An 18,358-nucleotide genomic window follows, 5' to 3' on the forward strand; every position below is an offset into this window, starting at 1 on the left:
CCGATTTTTCCCAATATTCCCTGACTTTTCTTGCATTTTCCCCAGGTTTCCATCAGATTTTTCCCAATTTTTTCCTGGTTTTTTGCTATTTTTCCCTGTTTTTTTGTTATTTTTCCCTGTTTTTTTCCCAGTTTTCTCTTGTTTTTTCCTAATTTCTTCCTGTTTTTCTTCCCCATTTTTCCTGATTTTTCCCTAATTTTCCTGATTCCCCTCATTTTCCCTCTGATTTTCCCCCAGTTTTTCCACAATTTCCCTTGATTTTTCCTGATTTCCCCCCAATTTTCCCAGTTTTTCCCAGATTTTCCCCACTTTCTCCCAATTTTTTCTGATGTCCCCAATTTCCCCAATTCCTCCCAATTTTTCCCTCAATTTCCCCCCAAATCTCCCCAATTTTCCCCTATTTCCCCAGTTTTTCCCAATTTTTCCCTATTTCTCCCCAATTTTTCCCCAATTTCCCCCCAAATTTTCCCAAATTCCCCAAATTATCCCAAATTATCCCAAATTTTCCCCAAATGTCCCAAATTCCCCCCAAATCTCCCCAATTTCCCCCCAATTTTCCCTATTTCTCCCCAAATTTTCCCCCAAATTTCCCAAATTCCCCCCAATTTTCCCCATTTTTTCCCATTTTTCCCCAAATCCCCCCAAATTTTCCCCAAATCCCCCCAAATTTTCCTGTTTTCCCAATTTTTCCCAATTTCTCCCCAATTTTTTCCCCAATTTCCCCCAATTTTTCCATTTTCTCTCCAATTTTCCCCCCAATTTTCCCCAATTTTTCCCCAATTCCCCCCAAATTCCCCCAAATTTTCCCAAATTCCCCCAAATTTTCCCAGATTTTCCCCAAATTTCCCCGATTTCTCCCCAGTTTTTCCCAATTTTCCCCAATTTTTCTCCATTTTCCTCAGTTTTTCTTGGATTTTTCCCAATTTTCCCCCAGCTCCCGAAGCGCTCTCGCCTCTCCAGCGAGGATGGACCAGACCTGGAGAACAATTCCCTTTTCCAGGCTGTTTATTCAGGAAAAGTGGCCATGGAGGTACCAAAAAAAACTCCAAAAAACCCCAAAAACTCTTGGGGACAATCCCCCAAATTCCCTTTTCTCCCTAAATCCCAATTCCCCCCTCAAATCCCCATTTTTCACTCAAAATTTTTTTTTTGTTTCCCATTTTTCTGATTTTTTTCCTCAAAATTCCTGCTTCTTATCTCCAAAAATTCCATGTTTTTTCTCAACACTCCTTTTTCTTTTTTCCCCAAAATTCTCATTTTTTCCCCCCAAAATTTCTGATTTTTCCTGAAATTCCTGTTTTTTTCCCTTTGAAATTCCTGGGTTTTTTTTCCATGAAATTCCCATTTTTTTCCCTCTAAAAATCCTTTTCTCCTCCTGAAAATCTTTTTTTTCCCTCCTTAAATTTGTGTCTTTTCCCCAAAAAATTTTTGTTTTTTCTCTCCTCAAATTTTCTGAATTTTTTTCTCTCCAAATTCTCCCACTATTATTTTTTCCCCCTGAAATTCTTTCTTATTTTTTTTCTAAAATTCTTATTTTTTCCACCCAAAATTCCATTTTTTTTCCTTTAAAATTCCTTTTTTTCTGCCAAAATCCCATTTTCAAAATTCTTCATTTTCCCTTGAAATTATTAATTTTTTGACAAAACTGCTTTTCCCAAATATTCCATTTTTTTTACCCAAATATTTTCTTTTTTTACTCCAAAATATTTCAGATTTTTTTTCTGAATATTTTTATTTTTTCGAAATTATTTTCTTTTTTCCCCCAAATTTTTCCATTTTTCTCCAAATATTTCCATTTTTTTCTAAATATTTCAATTTTTTCTAAGTATTTTTTCCCCCAAATATTTTCATTTTTCCCCCAAATGTTTTCTTTTTTCCCAGAACATTTTTATTTTTCCCAAATTATTTTCATTTTCCCAAAATTTTTCTATTTTTTCTCAAATATTTCAATTTTTTTTTCTTAAATAGTTACGTTTTTTGCTCAAAATATTTCAATTTTTACCCTGAATTTTTTTGCATTTTCTCTCAAAATATTTGGTTTTTTTCCTCAAATATTTGGGTTTTTTTTCTGTAAATATTTCCCTTTTTTCCCCAAATATTTCAGTTTTTCCCCAAAATATTTCAATTTTCCCCCAAATTTTTCCATTTTCCCCAAATATTTCATTTTTTTCCTTAAATATTTCCCTTTTTTTCCCAAATATTTCCCTTTTTTCCCAAATTTTTTCCATTTTCCCCCAAACTTTGCCTTTTTTTCCCAAATATTTCAGTTTTTTCCTTAAATATTTCCCTTTTTTCCCCAAATATTTCCATTTTCCCCCAAAATATTTCTATTTTCCCCCCAAATTTTTCCATTTCCCCCCAAATTTTCCCCAAATATTTCGTTTTTTCCCCAAATATTTCATTTTTTTCTTAAATGTTTTCATTTTCCTCTAAATATTTTCATTTTCCCTCTAAAATATTTCAATTTTTTCCTAAAATTTTTCCACTTTTTTTCCAAAATTTTCCATTTTCTCCAAATACTTCATTTTTTTCCTTAAATATTTCCCTTTTTTCCCCAAATTTTTCCATTTTCCCCCAAAATATTTCTATTTTCCCCCCAAATTTTTCCATTTCCCCCCAAATTTTCCCCAAATATTTCATTTTTTCTTTAAATATTTCCATTTTCCCCTAAATATTTCCATTTTCCCTCCAAAATATTTCAATTTTTCCCCAAAATTTTTCCATTTTTTTTCCAAAGTTTTCCATTTTCCCCAAATACTTCAATTTTTTCCTTGAATATTTCCCTTTTTTCCCCAAATATTTCCATTTTCCCCCAAAATATTTCTATTTTCCCCCCAAATTTTTCCATTTCCCCCCAAATTTTCCCCAAATATTTCAGTTTTTTCCTTAAATATTTCCTTTTTTCCCCAAATTTTTCCATTTTTTCTCCAAATTTTTCCCCAAATACTTCATTTTTTTCCTTAAATATTTCCCTTTTTTCCCCAAAATTTTTCCATTTTCCCCAAAAAATTTTCCATTTTCCCCAAATATTTCAATTTTTTCCTTAAATATTTTCTTTTTTCCCAAAAATTTTTACATCCCCCCCCAAAATTTTTCTCCCTTTTCCCTTTCCCACAATTCTCTTTCCTCCCCATAAATTCCCTTTTTCCCTTCAAACCCCTCATTTTTCCCTGCTAAAATTTAAATTTTTCTCTAAAAATTTTTTTTTTTTAAAATTCCTAATTTCTATTTTTGCCCAAAATTTCGTTTTTTTACCCCAAATTTTTTGGCTCAGACCGTGGTGGACGAGTGGCTGGAGTGGTACCGGCGCGAGCGCGAGGCGGCGTTCGTGGAGCTGCTGAATTTCAGTGTCAGGGCCTGCGGCTGCCAGGGTGAGAAATGGGGAGAAAAAATGGGGAAATTGGGAAAAAATGACCAAAAAATGGGAAAAAAATGGGTTAAAAAATGGAGAAATTGGGAAAAATCGGGGGAAAATGGGTTAAAATGGGGTAAAAATAAGGAAAAATAGGTTTTAAAATGGGGAAAAAAATCAGGAAACTTCAGTGTGAGATCCTGTGGATGCCAGGGTGAGAAATGGGGTTAAAAACAGAGAAATTGGGAAAAATGGGAAAAAAATGGGTTAAAAACCAGAGAAATTGGGAAAAAAATGAGTGAAAAAATGGGAAAATTGGGAAAAAATGGGTTAAAATGGGAAAAAATGGGGGGAAAAATGGGGAAAAAAATCAGGGAACTTCAGTGTGAGATCCTGTGGGTGTCAGGGTGAGAAATGGGGAGAAAAATGGGGAAATTGGGAAAATATGACCAAAAAATGGGAAAAAAAAGGGAAAAAAATGGGAAAAATCGCGGACAAAAGGGGTTAAAAATAAGGAAAAATAGGTTTGAAAATGGGGAAAAAAAATCAGGAACCTTCAGTGTGAGATCCTGTGGCTGCCAGGATGAGAAAAATGGGGGAAAAAAGAGAGAAATTGGGAAAAATGGGAAAAAAAATGAAAAAAATGGGGGAAAAATTGGTTAAAAATGGGTTAAAAATGAGGAAAAATAGGTTTAAAAATGAGGGAAAAAATTCAGGAAACTTCAGTGTGAGATCTTGTGGGTGTCAGGGTGAGAAATGGGGTAAAAAGCAGAGAAATTGGGGAAAAATGAGAAAAAAATGGGGGAAAAATGGGTTAAAAAATCAGGAAATCGGAGTTTGTGGAGCTGCTCAACTTCAGTGTGAGGGCCTGTGGGTGCCAGGGTGAGAAATGGGGTGAAAAATGGGGAAATTGGAAAAAATGGAGTGAAAAATGGGTTAAAAACCAGGGAAATTGGGAAAAAATGGGAAAAAAACGGGGAAAAATGGGTTAAAATGGGAAAAAATAGGGGGGAAAATGGGGAAAAAATGGGGAAAAAAATCAGGGAACTTCAGTGTGAGATCCTGTGGGTGTCAGGGTGAGAAATGGGGGGAAAAACAGAGAAATGGGGAAAAAATGGGGGAAAAATGAGTTAAAAAACAGAGAAATTGGGAAAAAAATGAATGAAAAAATGGGAAAATTGGGAAAAATCAGGGTTAAAATGGGTTAAAAAAATGGGGAAAATGAGGGGAAAATGGGGGAAAAAATCAGGAAAAAATCAGGAAACTTCAGTGTGAGATCCTGTGGGTGCCAGGGTGAGAAATGGGGTGAAAAATGGGGAAATTGGGAAAAAATGGGGGAAAAATGGGGAAAAAAATGGGAAAAAATGGGGAAAAAAATGGGAAAAATCACGGACAAAATGGGTTAAAAACCAGGGAAAAATAGGTTAAAAATGTGGAAAAAATTCAGGAAACTTCAGTGTGAGATCTGGTGGGTGTCAGGGTGAGAAAAATGGGGTTAAAAACAGAGAAATTGGGAAAAAATGGGTTAAAACAGGAAAAAAATGGGAAAAAAAGAGGAAAAAATGGGTTAAAAATGGGTTAAAATGGGAAAAAATAGGGGGAAAAATGGGGAAAAAATGGGGAAAAAAAATCAGGGAACTTCAATGTGAGATCCTGTGGGTGTCAGGGTGAGAAAAATGGGAAAAAAAATGGGGAAATTGGGAAAAATGGGTTAAAAATGGGTTAAAAATGGGTTAAAAATGGGAAAAAATGGGGAGAAAATGGGGAAAAAAATCAGGAAACTTCAGTGTGAGATCCTGTGGCTGCCAGGGTGAGAAATGGGGAGAAAAATGGGGAAATTGGGAAAAAATGGAGTGAAAAATGGGTTAAAAAAACAGAGAAATTGAGAAAAAAATGGGAAAAAAACCGGGGGAAAATGGGGAAAAAATGGGTTAAAATGGGTTAAAAATAAGGAAAAATAGGTTAAAAATGGGGAAAAAATCAGGAAAGTTCAGTGTGAGATCGTGTGGGTGCCAGGGTGAGAAATGGGGTGAAAAATGGGGAAATTGGGAAAAAATGGGGGAAAAATAAGGAAAAATGGGAAAAAACAGGGGGAAATTGGGAAAAAGATCAGGAAAAAAACCAGGAAACTTCAGTGTGAGGTTCTGTGGCTGCCAGGGTGAGAAATGGGGGAAAAAATGGGGAAATTGGGAAAAAATGGGTGAAAAAATGGGTAAAAATGGGTTAAAAAATGGAGAAATTGGGAAAAAATGGGAAAAAAAACCAGGAAAAATTGGGGGAAAATGGGTTAAAAATAAGGAAAAATAGGTTGAAAAATGGGGAAAAAATTCAGGAAACTTCAGTGTGAGATCCTGTGGGTGCCAGGGTGAGAAATGGGGTGAAAAGGAGAGAAATTGGGAAAAAATGGGGAAAAATGGGTTAAAAACCAAAGAAATTGGGAAAAAAACAGGAAAAAATGGGAAAAAAATGCAAAAAATGGGGGAAAAATTGGTTAAAAATGGGTTAAAAATTAGGAAAAATGGCTTAAAGATCGGGGAAAAAAAATCAGGAACCTTCAGTGTGAGGGCCTGTGGGTGTCAGGGTGAGAAATGGGGTGAAAAATGGGGAAATTGGGAAAAAATGGGTTAAAAACCAGAGAAATTGGGAAAAAATGGGAAAAAAATGGGAAAAAAAAAAGGAAAAAATGAGTAATAATGGGTTAAAAATAAGGAAAAATAGGTTAAAAAATGGGGAAAAAAATCGGGAAACTTCAGTGTGAGATCCTGTGGGTGCCAGGGTGAGAAATGGGGAGAAAAATGGGGAAATTGGGAAAAAATGGGGCAAAAATGGGTTAAAAAAACAGAGAAATTGGGAAAAAATGAGAAAAAAAACGGGGGAAAATGGGGAAAAAATGGGTTAAAATGGGTTAAAAATAAGGAAAAATAGGTTAAAAAATGGGGAAAAAAGTCAGGAAACTTCAGTGTGAGATCCTGTGGGTGTCAGGGTGGGAAAAATGGGGTGAAAAATGGGGAAATTGGGAAAAAATGGGTGAAAAATGGGTTAAAAAACAGAGAAATTGGGAAAAAATGGGAAAAAAAAACAGGGAAAAATGGGAAAAAATGGGTTAAAATGGGAAAAAAACGGGGAGAAAATGGGGAAAAAAAAATCAGGAAACTTCAGTGTGAGGGCGTGTGGCTGCCAGGGTGAGAAATGGGGGAAAAATGGGGAAATTGGGAAAAATGGGGGAAAAAATGGGAAAAATGGGAAAAAATTTGAGATAAAATGGGAAAAATCGGGGTTCAGATGGGTTAAAAATGGGGAAAAATGGGAAAAAAACAGGGAGAAAATGGGTTAAAAAAATCAGGATTTTTGGGATTTGGGTTTTTTGGGATTTTTTGGGATTTTTGAGGATTTTTTGGGATTTGGGAAAATCAATTTTTGCTGTTCCCAGGTGTGGTGACCCCGGAGATGTTCCGGGAGCTGCAGAATTCCGAGATCATCCGGAGGCTCACGGAGAACTTCCAGGAGGTACTGGGGGATTTGGGGTTTTTTTATTTCATGGATTTGGGTTTTTTTCCATGGATTTGGGTTTTTTTTCCATGGATTTGGGGTTTTTTCCAGAGATTTTGGGGATTTTTCCATGAAATTTGGGATTTTTCCCGTGAATTTTAGGGTTTTTTTCCATGAAATTTGGGATTTTTTCCATGAAATTTGGGATTTTTTCCCATGGATTTGGGATTTGTTTCCCATGGAATTTGGGATTTTTTTTTATGGATTTTGGGGTTTTTTCCCGTGGTTTTTTTTTTCCATATATTTGGGGTGTTTTTTCTCTGGGTTTTGGGTTTTTTCCATGGAATTGGGTTTTTTTCAATGGAATTTGGGTTTTTTTTTCCATGGATTTTGGGTTTTTCCAGGGAATTTTGGAACTTTTCTCACCGGGGATTTGGGTTTTTTTTTCATGGATTTGGGGTTTTTTTCCATGGATTTGGGGATTTTACCATGAAATTTGGGATTTTTCCCGTGAATTTGAGGGTTTTTTTCCATGAAATTTGGGTTTTTTTCCCATGGATTTGGGATTTGTTTCCCATGGAATTTGGGATTTTTTTTTAATGTATTTTGGGGTTTTTTCCCATGGTTTTTTTTTTTCCATATATTTGGGGTTTTTTTCCAGGGATTTTGGTTTTTTTTTTTCCCATGGATTTTGGATTTTTTTCCATGCAATTTGGTTTTTTTTCCATGGATTTTGGGTTTTTCCAGGGGATTTTGGAGCTTTTTTTCCCAGGGGATTTGGGTTTTTTTTCATGGATTTGGGTTTTTTTCCATGAATTTGTTTTTATTTTTCTCAGGGATTTTGTTTTTTATTTTTCCAGAGATTTTGTGTTTTTTTCCCATGGATTTGGGTTTTTTTCCATGGATTTTGTTTTTTTTTTCCAGGGATTTTGGGGATTTTTCAATGGATTTTGGGGTTTTTTTTCCATGGATTTTGGATTTTTCTAGGGGATTTTGGAACTTTTTTCACAGGGGATTTGGGTGGTTTTTTTATGGATTTGAGGGTTTTTTTTCCAGGGATTTTTGGGTTTTTTGTTCCATGGAATTTGGGTTTTTTTTCCAGAGATTTTGGGGAGTTTTCTATGAAATTTGGGGTTTTTCCCATGGATTTTGGGTTTTTTTCTATGGAATTTGGGTTTTTTTTCCATGGAATTTGGGATTTTTGCATGGATTTTGTTTTTTTTTTCTTAGGGATATTCTTTTTTTTTTTTTTTCCTAGGGAATTTGGGATTTGATTCCAGGGATTTTGGTTTTTTTCCATGGAATTGGGGTTTTTTTCCATGGAATTTGGGTTTTTTTTCCATGGATTTTGGGTTTTTCCAGGGAATTTTGGAACTTTTTTCACAGGGGATTTGGGGTTTTTTTCCCATGGATTTGGGTTTTTTTCAATGGATTTTGTTTTTTCTCCATGGATTTTGGGGATTTTTCCGTGGATTTTGAGTTTTTTTTTTTCCATGTAATTTGGGGATTTTCTAGGGGATTTGTTTTTTTTTTTCCCCATGAATTCTGTTTTTTTTTCCATGGACTGTGGGGTCTTTCCAGGGGATTTTGCAATTTTTTTTCCCAGAAAATTTTGTGTGGTTTTCCCTGGAATTTTTGGGGTATTTTCCAGCGAATTCCATGGTTTCCTCTCTACAATTCCCATTTCTGTGTCTGTAACTCCCATTTCTGTGTCTGTAATTCCCATTTCTGTGTCTGCAATTCCCATTTCTGTGTCTGCAATTCCCATTTCTGTGTCTGCAATTCCCATTTCTGTGTCTGTAATTCCCATTTCTGTGTCTGTAATTCCCATTTTCCCTTGGTTTCTGTGTCTGTAATTCCCATTTTTCCATGGTTTCTGTGTCTGTAATTCCCATTTCTGTCTCTGTAATTCCTATTTTTGTGTCTCTAATTCCCATTTTTTGATGTTTTTTATCCAGGATTCCCCCCTGTACCCCCTCTCCCAACGTTCCCAGCCCTGGCGCCGGTTCTGTTCCGGTTTCTGTGAGCTCTGACCCTGCTCTAATTCCCATTTCTGTGTCTGTAATTCCCATTTTTCCATGGTTTCTGTGTCTGTAATTCCCATTTTTCCCTGTTTTTCATTTCAGGACTCCCCCCTCTATCCCCTCTCCCAGTGCTCCCAGCCCTGGCGCCGGTTCTGCTCCGGTTTCTGTGAGCTCCTGGCCGTGCTGGAATTCCCATTTCTGTGTCTGTAATTCCCATTTTTCCCTGTTTTTTATTTCAGGATTCCCCCCTGTACCCTCTCTCCCAGCGCTCCCAGCCCTGGCGCCGGTTCTGCTCGGGGTTCTGTGAGCTCCTGGCTGTTCTGTAATTCCCATTTTTTGATGTTTTTCCCCAGGACTCTCCCCTGTATCCCCTCTCCCAGCGTTCCCAGCCCTGGCGCCGGTTCTGTTCTGGTTTCTGTGAGCTCTGACCCTGCTGGAATTCCCATTTCTGTGTCTATAATTCCTATTTCTGTGTCTGTAATTCCCATTTCTGTGTCTGTAATTCCCATTTTTGTGTCTATAATTCCCATTTTTCCCTGTTTTTTCCCCAGGACTCCCCCCTCTATCCCCTCTCCCAGCGCTCCCAGCCCTGGCGCCGGTTCTGCTCCGGGTTCTGTGAGCTCCTGGCCGTGCTGGAATTCCCATTTTTGTGTCTCTAATTCCCATTTCTGTGTCTGTAATTCCCATTTTTGTGTTTATAATTTCCATTTTTCCATGGTTTCTGTCTCTGTAATTCCCATTTCTGTGTCTCTAATTCCCATTTCTGTGTCTGTAATTCCCATTTTTGATGTTTTTCCCCAGGACTCTCCCCTCTATCCCCTCTCCCAGCGCTCCCAGCCCTGACGCCGGTTCTGTTCCGGTTTCTGTGAGCTCTGACCCTGCTGAAATTCCCATTTCTGTGTCTGTAACTCCCATTTTTCCATGGTTTCTGTGTCTGTAATTCCCATTTCTGTCTCTGTAATTCCCATTTTTCCCTGTTTTTTTATCCAGGACTCTCCCCTGTACCCTCTGTCCCAGCGCTCCCAGCCCTGGCGCCGGTTCTGTTCCGGTTTCTGTGAGCTCCTGGCCGTGCTGGAATTCCCATTTTCCCTGTTTTTTATTTCAGGATTCCCCCCTGTACCCTCTGTGCCAACGCTCCCAGCCCTGGCGCCGGTTCTGCTCCGGTTTCTGTGAGCTCCTGGCCGTGCTGTAATTAACATTTTCCATGTTTTATCTCTGTTTTTATCCAGGATTCCCCCCTGTACCCCCTGTCCCAGCGCTCCCAGCCCTGGCGCCGGTTCTGCTCGGGGTTCTGTGAGCTCCTGGCCGTGCTGGTGCGCCGGGGGCAGCACCGGGAGCTGCGGGACGGGTTCCTCATGGACTCCTGGATCGCCTTCCTCACCGGCCTGGCCGATTCACAGGTGCGCGCGTTCCGGCACACCGGGACCCTGGCAGGTGAGGAACACACCTGGGCTTCTCTTTTTATCCTTTTTTATTCTTTTTTTATTCCTTTTTTATTGTTTTTTTATCCTTTTTTTGTCCTTTTTTTATTCTTTTTTTATCCTTTTTTTATTGTTTTTTTATCCTTTTTTTATCCTTTTTTTATCGTTTTTTTAATCCTTCTTTATCCTTTTTTATTCTTTCTCATTTTTATTTTCCTACTTTCCACCACACCAGGACTCTGGCAGGTGAGGGACACACCTGGGCTTCTCTTTTTATCCTTTTTTATTCTTTTTTTATTCTTTTTTTATCCTTTTTTATCGTTCTTTTATCCTTTTTTATTTTTTTTTATCTTTGTTTCTCATTTTTCTTTTCCTGCTTTCCACTACACCAGGACCCTGACAGGTGAGGGACACACCTGGGCTTCTCTTTTTATCCTTTTTATCATTTTTTATTCCTTTTTTATCCTTTTGTACCCTGGCTTCCGTCACACAGGGACCCTGGCAGGTACAGAAATCATCTGAGCTTCTTCTGTTCTGGTTTTTATTCCTTTTTTTATTCCTTTTTTATCATTTCTTATCCTTTCTTATTCTGCCTTCTGCTACACTGGGACTCTGGCAGGTGAGGAACACACCTGAGCTTTTTCTGTCTTAGTTTTTATCTCTTTTTATCCTTTTTTATCCTTTTTTATCGTTGTTTTCCTGCTTTCTGCCACACAGGGACCCTGGCAGGTACAGAGCACACCTGGGCTTCTCTTTTTATCCTTTTTATCATTTTTTATCATTTTTTATGCTTTTGTATCCTGGCTTCCGCCACACCAGGACTCTGGCAGGTGAGGAACACACCTGGGCTTCTCTTTTTATCCTTTTTTACTCCTTTTTTATTCCTTTTTTATTCATTTTTTATCCTTTTTTTATCCTTTTTTTATCTTTCTTTCTCATTTTTGTTTTCCTGCTTTCCACCACACCGGGACTCTGGCAGGTACAGAGCACACCTGGGCTTCTCTTTTTGTCCTTTTTTATTCCTTTTTTATCTTTTTTTATCTTTTTTTATCCTTTGTTATCCTTTGTTACCCTTTTTTATCCTTTTTTTATCCTGTTTTTTATCTTTATTTTTCTGCCTTCAGCTGCACAGGGGCTCTTGCAGGTACAGAACTCACCTGAGCTTCTTGAATTCCCTTCTTTTTATCTTTTTTTGTCCTTTTTTTAACCTTTTCCATCATTTTGTACCTTGCCTTCCATCACATTGGGACCCTGACAGGTGAGGAACACACTTGGGCTTGTTCTTTCCTGCTTTTTTATTCTTTTTTTATTCCTTTTTTATTCCTTTTTTATTCCTTTTTTATTCTTTTTTATCCTTTTTTATTCTTTCTCATTTTTATTTTCCTGCTTTCCACTACACCGGGACTCTGGCAGGTGAGGGACACACCTGAGCTTCTCTTTTTATCCTTTTTATCATTTTTTATTCCTTTTTTATCGTTTTTTTATCCTTTTTTATTTTTTTTTATCTTTCTTTCTCATTTTTCTTTTCTTGCTTTCCACCACATTGGGACTCTGGCAGGTGAGGGACACACCTGAGCTTCTCTTTTTATCCTTTTTATCTTTTTTTATCCTTTTTTATCCTTTTGTACCCTGGCTTCCATCACACCAGGACTCTGGCAGGTACAGTAAGCACACCTGAGCTTCTCTTTTTGTCCTTTTTTATTCTTTTTTTATTCCTTTTTTATTGTTTTTTTATCCTTTTTTTATCCTTTTTTTATGCTTTTTTTATCCTTTTTTTATCCTTTTTTTATCCTTTTTTTATTCTTTTTTTATCCTTTTTTATCCTTTCTCATTTTTCTTTTCCTGCCTCCCACCACATTGGGACTCTGGCAGGTGAGGAACACACCTGGGCTTCTCTTTTTATCCTTTTTATCATTTTTTATCTTTTTTTATCCTTTTGTACCCTGGCTTCCATCACACCAGGACTCTGGCAGGTGAGGGACACACCTGAGCTTCTTTTATTTTCCCATTTTCTCCCCATTTCTTCCCAAAATCCCCATTTTATGCCCCATTTCCCAGCCCTGAAGCTGCTCAGCTCCCTGGTAGAAATTTCCCTCTCATTTTTCCCATTTTTTCCCCCAATTTTCCCCGTTTTTCCCCCATTTTTTCTGATTTTTTTCCCATTTTTTCCCTTTTTTTTCCCTTTTTTTCCCATTTTCTCCCCATTTTTTCCCAAAATTTCCATTCTTTCCCCCAATTCCCAGCCCTGAAGCTGCTCAGCTCCCTGCTGGAAATTTCCCTCATTTTTTTTCTGTTTTTTCCCCATTTTTTAACCTTTTTTTACCATTTTTTTCACCATTTTTTTTTAAATTTTTCCCTTTTTTTTGCCATTTTTTCCCATTTTTTCCCATTTTCTCCCCATTTTTTCCCAAAATTTCCATTTTTTCCCTCATTTCCCAGCCCTGAAGCTGCTCAGCTCCCTGCTGGAAATCTCCCCATTTTTTTTTCTGTTTTTTCCCCATTTTCTCTCCTTTTTTTTTGTATTTTTCCCCATTTTTTTTGTTATTTTTTCCCATTTTTTTCATATTTTCTTTCATTTTTTCCCATTTTCTCCCCATTTTTTCCCCAAATCCCCATTTTTTTCCTCAAACCCCAGCCCTGAAGCTGCTCAGCTCCCTGCTGGAAATCTCCCTCTTTTTTTTTTCTGTTTTTTCCCCATTTTCTCTCCTTTTTTTGTATTTTCCTCCCATTTTTTCGTTTTTTTTTTCCCATTTTTTTCATACTTTCTTTCGTTTTTTCCCATTTTCTCCCCATTTATACCCAAAATCTCTTTTTTTCCCCCATTTCCCAGCCCTGAAGCTGCTCAGCTCCCTGCTGGAAATCTCCCCTTTTTTCCCCTCCCATTTTTCCCCATTTCTCCCCCAAATTTTCATTTTTTTGTATTTTTTTTCCTTTTTTTCGCCATTTTTCCCCATTTTTTCACGTTTTTTCCTCATTTTTTCCCAAAATTCCCATTTTTTCCCCCAATTCCCAGCCCTGAAGTTGCTCAGCTCCCTGCTGGAAATCTCCCCATTTTCTCTCCCTTTCTACCCATTTTTTTCCCTTTTTTTTTTATTTTTTTCCCTTTTTTTTGCCATTTTTTCACCATTTTTTCTGATTTTTTTTCCCATTTTTTTTTCCTTTTTTTCGTATTTTTTCCCATTTTCTCCCCATTTTTCCCCAAAATTTCCATTTTTTCCCCCAAATCCCAACCCTGAAGCTGCTCAGCTCCCTGCTGGAAATCTCCCTATTTTTTTTTTTTCTGTTTTTTCCCCATTTTCTCTCCTTTTTTTTGTATTTTCTCCCCATTTTTTCTTATTTTTTCCCATTTTTTTCATATTTTCTTTCATTTTTTCACATTTTTTCCCCCATTTTTTCCCAAAATCTCAATTTTTCCCCCAATTCCCAGCCCTGAAGCTGCTCAGCTCGCTGGTGGAAATTTCCCTCTCATTTTCCCCATTTTTCCCCCCATTTTTTAACCTTTTTTTTACCATTTTTTCACCATTTTTTCTGATTTTTTTCCCATTTTTTTCATATTTTCTTTCATTTTTTCCCATTTTCTCCCCATTTTTTCCCAAAATTCCCATTTTTCCCCCCAATTCCCAGCCCTGAAGCTGCTCAGCTCCCTGCTGGAAATCTCCTTATAATTTTTCCCATTTTTCCCCCATTTTTTAACCTTTTTTCACCATTTTTTCTGATTTTTTTCCCATTTTTTTCATATTTTCTTTCATTTTTTCACGTTTTTTTCCCCATTTTTTCCCAAAATCTCATTTTTTCCCCCCAATTCTCAACCCTGAAGCTGCTCAGCTCCCTGCTGGAAATCTCCCCTTTTTTTCCCTCCCATTTTTCCCCATTTCTCCCCCAAATTTTCATTTTTTTGTATTTTTTTTCGGGTTTTTTTGCCATTTTCTCCCCATTTTTTCCCAAAATCTCTTTTTTTTCCTCAAACCCCAGCCCTGAAGCTGCTCAGCTCCCTGCTGGAAATCTCCCCTTTTTTTCCCTCCCATTTTTCCCCCAAATTTAAATTTTTTTTGTATTTTTTTTCCCGTTTTTTCCCTTTTTTTTCCCATTTTCTCCCCATTTTTCCCAAAATTCCCATTTTTTCCCCCAATTCCCAGCCCTGAAGCTGCTCAGCTCGCTGGTGGAGGTGGCCCTGGGGGTGCAGCAGCAGCAGGACAATTCCCAGCGCCAGTTTGAGGCGGAAAAGGGAAAAGATCCCGGCAGGAGAGGAACAGAAAAATTGGAATTGCTGCAGGAACAGCGCAGGGAGGTGGGGAAAAACGGGGGGAAAAACGGGGGGGAAAATGGGGATTTTGGGGAAAAAATGGGGATTTTTGGGGTGAAAAATGAGGATTTCTTGGGGAAAAAATGGGGATTTTGGGGGGAAAAATGGGGATTTTTTGGGGAAAATGGGAAGTTTTTTTGGGTAAAAAATGGGAATTTTTTGGGGGGGAAATAGGAAATTTTGGGGGGAAAATGGAGATTTTTTTGGGGGAAAGGGGGGAAAAATGGGGATTTTGGGAAAAAGGGGGATTTGGGGTGAAAAATGGCATTTTTGGAGGGAAAAATGGGATTTTTTGGAAAAAAATGGGAAATTTCCGGGGTAAAGGGGGAAAAAAGAGGATTTTTGGTAAAAAGGAATTGGGGGAAAAATAGGGATTTTGGGGGTGAAAAATGGGAAAAAAATGGGAATTTTTTGGGGAAAAATGGGGATTTTGGGGAAAAAAAATGGGAATTTTTTTGGGAAAATGGGAGTTTTGGGGGGAAAAAATGGGAATTTTTGGGGGGGGAAATGGGAAAAAATGGGAATTTTTGGGGTTAAAAATTGGGATTTTTTGGGAAAAATTGGAAATTTTTTTGGGTAAAAAATGGCAATTTTTTGGGGGGAAAAGGGGGGAAAAATGGGGATTTTTTTTGAGGGAAAAATGGGGGTTTTGGGGTGAAAAATGGGAAAAAATGGGAATTTTTTGGGGAGGAAAATGGGGGGGAAATGGGGATTTTTGGGGGTAAAAAATGGGAAATTTTTTGGGGTAAAAAATGGAAATTTTTGGGGGGGGAAAAATGGGGATTTTGGGGTGAAAAATGTGAAAATATGGGGATTTTTTTTGGGGAAAAAAGGGGTTTGGGGGTAAAAAATGGGAATTTTTTGGGGGGAAAAGGGGGAAAAATGGGGATTTTGGGGAAAAAATGGGAAAAAATGTGGATTTTTTGGGGGGAAAAATGGGGATTTTGGGGTAAAAAATGGGGATTTTTGGGGGGAAAAACCAGAATTTTTGGGGGAAAATGGGGAATTTTTTGGGGTAAAAAATGGGAATTTTTTTTGGGGGGGAAGGAGGAAACATGGGGATTTTTTTGGGGTGAAAAATGGGAAAAAATGTGGATTTTGGGGTGAAAAATGAGGATTTTTTGGAGGAAAAATAAGAATTTTTTGGGGAAAAATGGGGATTTTTGGGGGGAAAAATTGGAAATTTTTTGGGTAAAAAATGGGAATTTTTTGGGGGGAAAAATGGAAAAAAATGGGGATTTTTGGGGGTAAAAATGGGATTTTTTTGGGAAAAATGGGGGTTTTGGGGTGAAAAATGTGAAAATATGGGGATTTTTTTGGGGGAAAATGGGAAATTTTGGGTAAAAAATGGGGATTTTTTTGGGGGAAAAATGGGGATTTGGGGAAAAAATTGGGATTTTTGGGGGGGAAAAATTGGGGGGAAATGGGGATTTTTGGGGGTAAAAAATGGGATTTTTTGGGAAAAACGGGAAAATTTTTTGGGGTAAAAAATGGGGATTTTGGGGTGAAAAATGGAGAAAAATGTGGATTTTTTGGGGGGAAAAATGGGGATTTTGGGGTAAAAAATGGGAATTTTGGGGGGGAAAAAATGGAATTTTTTGGGGAAAATGGGAAATTTTTTTGAGGTAAAAAATGAGAATTTTTTTGGGGAGAAATGGGGATTTTTTTGGGGGGAAAAATGGGATTTTTTTGGGTAAAAAATGGGAAATTTTGGTGAAAAATGGGGGTTTTGGGGTGAAAAATGGGAAAAAAAATTGGAATTTTGGGGGGAAAAAATGGAATTTTGGGGGGAAAATGGGATTTTTTTTGGGGGAGAAATTGGGATTTTTGGGAAAAATTGGGAAATTTTGGGGTGGGAAATGGGGATTTGGGGTGGAATTTTGGGCGAAATTTGGGCGATTTTGGTCATTTTTGGGTGGGATTTTGGGGATTTTGGGATTTTTGGGTGGAAATTTTGGAATTTTGGGAATTTTGGGGATTTTGGGATTGTGAATTTTGGGATTTCCCAGCTGAGGGAGGAACTGGATGGGATTTGGGGTGGAATTTTGGGTGGAATTTGGGTTTTTTTGGTCATTTTTGGGCGGAATTTTTGGGATTTTGGTCATTTTTGGGTGGAATTTTTGGGATTTTTGGGTGGAATTTTTGGAATTTTGGGAATTTTGGGGATTTTGGGATTGTGAATTTTGGGATTTCTCAGCTGAGGGAGCAGCAGCAGGAGCTGGAGCTGCTGATGAACGGGATCTTCAAGGGAGTTTTTGTGCACCGGTACAGGTGAGGGGAAAAGGGGAAAATGGGAAAAATGGGAAAAAAATGGGAAAAATTGGATTGGGATGGGGGAAATGGGAAATAAATGGGGAAAAAAATGGGAAAATGGGGAAAAATGGGAAAAATGGAAAAAAAAGGGGAAAAATGGGATTGGGATGGAGGAAATGGGAAATAAATGGGAAAAAATGGGAAAAAATGGGATTGGGATGGGGGAAAATGGGGAATAAATGGGGGGAAAAATGGAAAAAAAAATGGGGGAAAATGGAATTGGGATGGGGAAAATGGGAAATAAAAGGGGAAAAAATGGGATTGGGATTGGGGAAATGGGGAGAAAATGGGGAAAATGGGGAAGAAATGGGAAAAAAATGGGGAAAAATGGGATTGGGATGGGGGAAATGGGAAAATATTGGATTGGGATTGAGGAAATGGGAAATAAATGGGGGGAAATGGGAAAAATGGGGAAAAAAATGGAGAAAAAATGGGGGAAAATGGGATTGGGATGGGGAAGAAATGGGAAAAAATGGAAAAAAATGGAAAAAAATGGGGAAAAATGGGGAAAAAATTGGATTGGGATGGGGAAAATGGAAATAAAAGGGGGAAAAATGGGGAAAAATGGGAAAAAATGGGATTGGGATGGGGAAAATGGGGAAAAATAGGGGGAAATGGGGAAGAAATGGGAAAAAATGGGGAGAAATGGAAAAAAAATGGGGAAAAATGGGGAAATAATTGGATTGGGATGGGGGAAATGGGAAATAAATGGGGGGAGAATGGGAAAAATGGAGGGGAAATGGGGAATAAATGGGGAAATATGGGGGAAAAATGGAAAAAATGGGAAAAATGGGGATTGGGATGGGGGAAATGGGGAATAAATGGGGGGAAAATGGGAAAAAATGGGAAAAATGAGAAAAATGGGGGGGAAATGGGGGAAAATGGGGAAAAAATGGAGAATAAATGGGGAATAAATGGGGGAAATGGGAAATAAATGGGGAAAAATGGGAAAAAATTGTATTGGAATGGGGGAAATGGGGGAAAATGGAATAAAAATGGGATTGGGGTGGAAAAAATGGGGAGAAAATGGGGAAGAAATGGGGGAAAATGGGGAAATGGGGAAAAATGGGAAAAAATGAAAAAAAATGGGGAAAAATGGGATTGAGATGGGGGAAATGGGGAATAAATGGGGAAAAAAATGGGGAAAAATGGGGAAAAATGGGGGGAAATGGAAATAAATGGGGGGAAAATGGAAAAAAAAATGGGGAAGAATGGGAAAAAAAAAGGGAAAAATTGGATTGGGATGGAAAAAATGGGGAGAAAATGGGGAAGAAATGGGAAAAATGGAGGGGAAATGGGGAATAAATGGGAAAAAAATGAAAAAAATGGGGAAAAATGGGATTGAGATGGGGGAAATGGGGAATAAATGGGGGAAATGGGGAAAAATGGGAAAAAATGAAAAAAATGGGGAAAAATGGGGAAAATGGGATTGGGATGGGGAATAAATGGGGGAAAA

General features: G+C 37.8%; 1 protein-coding gene across 1 annotated transcript in view; it reads left to right on the forward strand.

Annotated features, from left to right (window-relative positions):
- Window positions 1-943: 943 nt before the first annotated feature.
- The window catches only part of LOC117009887 (cohesin subunit SA-3-like), a 71,383-nt gene continuing 53,968 nt past the window's right edge, over window positions 944-18,358 (forward strand). The window contains exons 1-6 of the mRNA XM_033084240.1: window positions 944-1,030; window positions 3,275-3,371; window positions 6,783-6,859; window positions 10,095-10,299; window positions 14,423-14,574; window positions 16,787-16,860. Coding sequence (XP_032940131.1) covers window positions 1,025-1,030; window positions 3,275-3,371; window positions 6,783-6,859; window positions 10,095-10,299; window positions 14,423-14,574; window positions 16,787-16,860 — 611 coding nt within the window. The 5' untranslated portion in view covers window positions 944-1,024. The remainder of the gene's footprint in view (window positions 1,031-3,274; window positions 3,372-6,782; window positions 6,860-10,094; window positions 10,300-14,422; window positions 14,575-16,786; window positions 16,861-18,358) is intronic.

The sequence above is a fragment of the Catharus ustulatus genome, chromosome 37 (assembly GCF_009819885.2).
Source record: "Catharus ustulatus isolate bCatUst1 chromosome 37, bCatUst1.pri.v2, whole genome shotgun sequence".
Lineage (NCBI taxonomy): Eukaryota > Metazoa > Chordata > Aves > Passeriformes > Turdidae > Catharus > Catharus ustulatus.